Below are 7,136 nucleotides of genomic sequence, written 5' to 3' on the forward strand. Positions count from 1 at the left end.
GATTCAGAGAAACCATAAAAAAGGCCAGTTCAAGAGAAATATCGGGAACCTAGGCACAGATAGGACACTACCCACACTTTTAATGAGTCTTAACAGCATTAGCAAACCCCAATCCACACCAGAGCTCCCTTAACAGCAGACAGGGCAGGCTCTCACTTCATTGTGCACACCACAAAGAACACACCTGTGGATAAGCTTATCACTTTAATTTCTACAGGTGCTAGTGTGAAGCACAAGGCTCTGACTCAAGAGACTCTTTTTCCTTTTTGAGAGGGGATTAACTCATTTTGCTTCTGGCCACTCTGTAAACCAAACTGGCCTGGAACACAGAGATCCACTTTCTTCTGTCCCCTGAGCTCTGGGTTTAAAGTCATGGAAAAGAGCCCCCAGCTAACCAAGAGGGGTTCTCAAAACACTTCTCCAAGGACCCCAGAGTTTTGCTACCTCAATACAAGTCAGTGAGCACGGTTGATCATGACCCCTTGCCTAGGAAGTTAATTCACGAAGATGAATCTGTAACTTGCAGAGCCACGTGTGCATCCCTGCAATCCTAAGCACCACGCCCTTACTACAGCTGTATCCTACTCCTTCCCGCATCTGCTCTGCTTTGCACCTCCAGGGCTCAGCCCGCCTCAGCAGGTCAAATGTAAGCTGGGACAGCGCGCACCCATGATTGGATACTTGGTTACCTGCGCAACGGCCCCCCAGGGCTTGAAGAGAAACTCTTCCTGGTTTGAGGAGCTGGGCTTTCCTAACTGCTGGGACTCCTACTCAGACTCGGCTGAGGCAGGCTGCAAGTGAGCATTCAGGACATGGAGCGTGGAAACACCAACTCCCTGCTTCACGAGGGGCTTCAAGAGGATGAGGAAAAATTGAATGGTCAGTGAGTGCTGGGAGTGGAGGGTTGGCGACTTCCATGAGGGGAGAGGTGTCCCAGAGGGGCGAAGGGGTGGGCGCCATGCTTGGCCAGCTTCGTGGCCACTTCAGGGCACTTTCCCACTACGCTAAGCCCTAAAGCAGGGCTGTGTCTGTTTCCCCCACTTCCAGGTGTGAAGGCACAGATGGCCTTGCTGGCTGGAGAGGGAAAAAGTGAGGGAGAGAGTGGACAGGGCCAGCCTGGGTCCGGAGCCACAGCCACTGAAGGGAAAGGCAGAGAATTGAATGGAGATGGTCCCTCTGCTGCTGCCGCTGCTGCAGACCTCACAGATAATTGTAAGCAAGAGGACCAGGGTGCCAGAGGCAGGGGCCAGGAGAGTGACAAGCAGCCAATGGAGCCAGCCCCCAAGGACGAGGAGGGCGCAGAAGATGTGATGCACGGGCCAGTGCTTAAGTCCAGGCTGCAACTCGTCTCACTGCGGATACGCCACCCTTGCTTCCAGTGCAAGATCACTCCATGGAAGCTGCGGGAGCTTCAGCGAATTTTCAAGGAGAATCATTTCCTCAGTGGATTAGAAAGGTAAGCCTGTAGCCTAGCCTGACGTCCTGCCGGGAGCACATGGCAGTTCAGGGTGGCTGGGGGCGCTCTCCCTGGCTCTCTTCCTGCCACTCCTTTCAAATAGCATGTTATATATTTGGTTTATTTTATTCGTGGGTGTGGAGATGAGTTTCTGTGGGTGTAGGTTGTAACTTGACCCATGTGGAGGTCAGAATACAGCTTGTTCTAGTCTGGTCTCTCCTTCCAACATGTGAGTCCCAGGATCGAACGCGATTCATAATCGGATCGCTAGCAGTCACCTTTCCCTTCTGAGCTCTCTCCTCAACCTATCTCTTATCCCAAATAAAAACCACTTCCAAAATCAAGGCTGCCAGAATCCGGCATCCTACACCAGTGTGCTGGGGTAAGTGTGAGAATCCTGTAAAATGGTTGAGCTGGATAATTTAGGGTCAACTTTGCACAAGCTAGAGGCATCAGAGAGGAGGGCGAATCAGTCAAGAAAATGTTTCTATAAGATCAGCCTGTAGAAAGCCTGTACGGCATCTTTATGATTAGTGATGGACGCAAGAGGGCCCAGTCCATTATATGTGATCCCATCTCTGAGCTGGTGTTTCTGGGGTCTATAAGAAAGCAGGCTGAACCAGGAAGTTGGTGGCTCAAGCCTTTAATCCCAGCACTTGGGTGCCAGAGGCAGGCAGATCGCTGTGACTTCAAGGCTGGCCTGGTCTACAAAGGTAGTCCAGGACAGCCAAGGTTACACAGAGAAACCTCATCTCGAAAAACTAAAACAAGAACAAAAACAAAAACAAGAAAGAAAAGAAAAAGAAAGCCGACTGAAAAAGGCACGGGCTTTAAGCCAGTAAGCAGCACTCCTCTTTGGCCTCTGGATTGTAAGATCCTGATTCTAGGCTTGAGTTCTTGGCCTCAGTGCTTGTGATGAACTGTGATATGGAACTGAGAGCAAAATAAACCCTTTCCTGTCCAAGTTGTTTTAGGTCATGGTGTTTCATCACAGCATTAGTAACCCTAACTAGGACAGTGGGAATGACCGTGTTGTCATAGAGTGTTGTCATGTGTCAGAGTGGTAAACTTTGGGCAATGTCTTCCATATAAGAAAGGTCCTGTTAAGAGACCTGAGAAAGGTTCCGTGGTTGAAATGACAGAAAATAACATTCTATCTTCATTTAGAAATGTCATAAATCTATCCCTAATATATTTTTAAGGTTTTTTACTCATGCATGCATTGGTGCACACACACACTGTCTCTCCAGGGTCTCACTATTTACAATCACACATGGTCATGTAACTCGTCAAATGTTTCCTGCCTTTCCCTCCCACGGACTAGTATTAAGGCAAGCACCACAGAACCTGGTGGCACCTTTCTCTTAGCTGCCGGTGGGGTATTTGTTCTTGTTTTGGGGATTTTAGAACAGGGGTGGGTGTTCTATTTTCTGTTTCCCTTCTCATAGAAACATGGTCCATAAAAACAAGACTCAACTCTGGGCATGCTGGCACCTTCCAGTCATCCCAGTACTGGGTATGCTGAGCCTAGGCTACAGGGTGAGTTCCCATGTCCTAGTGACTTTTCTTTTGTTTGAGGAGACACCATGACCAAGGCTACTTACTAAAATCAAGCGTTTATTTGGGGCTTACAGTTTCACAGGGTGAGTCCATGACCATCCCGGTGGGGAGCATGGAGGCAGGGGGCAGACAAGGGGCTGGAAAAGCAGCTGAGAGTTCACATCTTGACACACAACCATGAGGCAGAGAGAGAGACACAGACTCAGAATCTCATGAATTTTGAAATCTCAAAGCCTCCTCTGCCCTCAGACAGGGTCACAACTCCTAATTATTTCCAAACACTTCTGCCAACTGGGGATTGTTTGATACCCTGAGGATTCAACTAGAAACACTCTCTCAAAACATTAAAAATCAAACAGACACGCCCGCGTGTGTTAGTGCATCTGGGGTCCCACTGGCAAGTGGAGGCAGGGAGAGCAGTTACACAGTGAGTTCCCGACCAGCCCTGTCTCCAGGGAACCTGTGTCAGGGATTAGGGCATGTTCCACTTGCTTCACTTTGTTTTGTTTCCGCTCTTGGTGTTTCTGCTTCCCTGCTATGGGCTCTCAGCTCTGTAGCCCAAGCTGGGCTGGATCTTCCATGCCTCTTCATTGAACCTGCCTCAAAAGAGAGAGTCAGAGCTGCGCAGCCGGTATTGCGAAGTGCATGCTGGTTTTGTCATTGTTGTACATTCAATTTTCTTTATTTGGTGGTGGTGGGATGGTAGTGGCCTGAGTGAAGTGGGGCTGTATGTGTTTGTGCTCGAGTGTGTACGTGCCTTGTGGCACACGTGGAGCTGAGAGGAAACTCGCAGGGTTATGGTAGATGAGCCATCATGTAGGCGTCACACTCAGGTCACCAGGCTTTCAGGCAAGCACAGTGTCCCCCTTAGCCATCCTGTCAGTCCAAACAAACACTTGCCTTTTGAGATAATAGTCTCTTGGAGAGTTCAGGCTGCCAGACCCTGGGCCCTGCACTACGGGGCTAGGCTAAGGGTAAAGGCATGCAAAAATGAGAACGAAGGTGTTTTCATACAATGTCTAACTGAAACAAAGTGGAAACCTTCAGCTGATGTCTGTCAGGGTAGTAAGGTCCTTTTTCAAGGGAGATCAAGGCTGAGGTAAGGTTGGGATAGTAGAGGGACATCCTGCTCTTATTACAATGTTTGATAAATCCATACATCGCTTATTTTCCTTTTAATTTCTTATATAACTATGAACCCATTGGCACACTTTTTTTCCTTAACTGCCACCTCCATGGTCTCTCTATTACTCCCTTCCTTGACTGGAAATCACAGAGTGGTTCACACTGGCCTCAAACTCAAGAGATCCATGGACCTCTCCCTACCAAATGCTGCTATTAAATGCATCTTCAAGCCTGGCTCCCAACTTACTCTTACTTTGGCTTCCTTTTTTGTCAGTCTTTACACAGAAAATGGTCCATAAAAACAAGATTTAATATTGGGCAAGATGGCTCCATAAGAACTTTTGTGCAGCTGAAATCTAAGGCATGTTCAGCTTATCTGGCCTTCTCTTGCTGCTTATTCTGGTTTTCTGACACAAGATCTTAGTCTGTGGTCCAACCTGGCCTGGAACTTGCCAGGAGCAGTTGCCCAAGCCTCCCTCATCTTAGGATTTCAGGAAGAAACTGCCAGTACTGTAGAGAATTTTCTTTCCTTCAGTATTTCCTCTTCTATCTGTTGTGATTAAATATTTTCTTTCCCCGGGCTAGTGATCATGGTTCAGTGGGTAAAACCACTGGCTGTCGGGCTGGAGAACCAACGCTCCATCCTCAGCATCCACAGGCACATGGAGGAAAAGGGAAACTAACCTCTATCAGGCATCCTCTAAGCTGCACAGGTGCAGAAGGGCACAGGAGTGTGCGCCCACACACCACCCCCCAGATAATTAAAATAAATGTAATATTTCATTCCACCCATGATCAGCACATTGAATGTCCTCATCCAGTTGAACAGTTGAAATCCTTATGTGCTGTCTATTAATCCACCTTCTTTTGAGTTTTCTTTCTATCCTGACAAACGACCTCACACAGGTTGTTTTCCTGGCTGCATTAGGTTTGTGGATTTTCCTTAGCTTTGTTTTGTTCTCTTTTAATTTGAGAGGCAGAATCTCCTACACCATACCCACTGCTGGGAGCATTTCTTTTGAGGTTGCTGGTGCCTTATGTTGTTGGGTTTAAATTGCTTATTAGGGATATACATTGGTTTTCATTTTAAAGCATATATAATATGTCTTTCACACATTTTCGTTCCTCTATAATACTAAATATTCAACATCTGCCATTTTACGCCCCAGAAAACATCTGGCCAGATGGGTGGGTGTGACTGAAATACTAGCTAAGATCCCTAAAGCAAAGGAAGCCATTTGGCAGGACAGCCATTCTAGAACTTGCTTTAGGGGTGGACTCTTTTATGTTATCCATGAAATTGTTTTGCTGTTGACATAATTCTGCTTGAAGACTTTTTAACTTTATTTATTTATTTATTCTTTTCATTATGTGTGTGTGCTTCTATATAAAACATGTGCAAGGGCCGAAAGCATTCAGAAGAGGGTGTAAATCTCTTGGAGCTGGAGGTGCAGGTGGTGGTGATCCACCCAAGATAGATCCTTCTGCAAGAGCAGCAAGTGCTCTTAACCACTGAGCCATCTCTGCAGACCCTCAGGGTGACTTTTGACCTTTATGGTCGTTGTATGTAGAAATGGAGTAAGGCAGCCTCATACACAAAGGGAGTATTTCAAAAAGGATCTTAACAAGTTAAAGATACAAAGAATAGTATAAACTGCCTTTTATCTTCTAAGACACCTATATGTTACCCATGCAGATAAATTGGATGCCCCTTTTAACTTATAAAGTAGGTATTTTGTATAGATACACCGTTTTTTCTTATATAGAGGTGAATTGATGTATGCAACCAGAGAGACGAATGTATGTATGTGCTCCATATACAGCTATGTGCAACTCCTTGTAATGCTGGCATCTTTTAGGTATGGTTTCTCTGTGGAGTCATCCTGGGGTTGTGACATACAAATCATTCACATTATTGCAGCTAGGGACTTCATGATGCTAGCCTATTGGAAAGACTCAAACCTAAGCCTGAATTCTATCCTTACAGGAGGAATTTCAGTTAGGTATAGCTCACAGGCTGAACTCAGTACTCACAAACAAAGCTGATGTAAACACTGCTGCCTCTGCCTGGAAATGCTAACAACCTCCATTGTGGGTTACATTAGAGCAGGAAACAAGGTGTGTAAGCTTTGAACACTTTCTGGCTTAATTGACAGTGCTGGGATGGAAACCTGCCCCTCATCCCCTTATACAATCATATATCCATCAGTCCCCAGGTTTATCTTAGCACGATAATTTACTGATAACTTACCACAGAAATATAAAGTTACATGATATTTTTTCAAGTATGATTGTGAAAATGTGCCACACTGAACCAATTCCTTTCTCACACCCATTGTAGAGATGGTTTCACAATCGGAGAGAACAAGACAGGAGATGTACGAGGCTTTAAACACTCAAAGGCTACTTTCCTGCTTCCCGGAACATCTTTCTCTGAAGACTTTGGAGGAGACCTGAGCACCGCTCAAGCACCAAACAAGGATAATCTTTTTTTCGACCAGTAACATTGTGCTATTATACTTAGATCTCCAAAGCGATTGTATTTCAATAAAGAAATGAAATGTTAATGTTTACTTCTTGAGCCTGCTGGTATAGTAAAATATATGTGTAAGCTATCAAGGAAATGCCCTTTAAACACAGTAACAAAGTTGGCTTGCTTGAAAGAATACTGCTCTACCACCATAGGCAGGCCTGTAATATCACAGGAGCTTTCCAAGTTACTAGGAGGTTGTCAGTGACACACACTTTCCCTTTTTTCACCTGTCCTGCTGGGCTCAGCCCTGCTCCTGCTCCATAGGACCAAAATTATACGAGAGAGGCAGGGCAAAACTCTAGGCAGAGACAGTGCTTTTTCAGTGGGAGCTGATTCTGGCCATCGTGAGGGGTCAACCTTGGGCTCTGAGGAACTTCCTTATAGCCATCCATAGGAGTCTTGGGCAGCAGCACCCTTTCATTTAGGCTGTTCCCCAAACTCTTCTCTTCCTGCCTTTTCCAT

The 7,136-nt window shown here is 46.0% G+C and overlaps 1 protein-coding gene across 1 annotated transcript; it reads left to right on the forward strand.

Moving 5' to 3' along the window:
- Positions 1 to 797: 797 nt before the first annotated feature.
- LOC311601144 (uncharacterized protein) lies at positions 798 to 6,645 on the forward strand (the record flags this gene model as incomplete). Its single annotated transcript, XM_084788570.1, has 3 exons — positions 798 to 879; positions 1,048 to 1,456; positions 6,483 to 6,645. Exons 1-3 carry the CDS (start codon positions 813 to 815, stop codon positions 6,643 to 6,645), a joined length of 639 nt encoding a protein of 212 aa, XP_084644696.1. The 5' UTR covers positions 798 to 812.
- Positions 6,646 to 7,136: the final 491 nt, after the last annotated feature.

The sequence above is a fragment of the Acomys minous genome (genome assembly GCF_964271855.1).
Source record: "Acomys minous genome assembly, chromosome: 7".
Taxonomy (NCBI): domain Eukaryota; kingdom Metazoa; phylum Chordata; class Mammalia; order Rodentia; family Muridae; genus Acomys; species Acomys minous.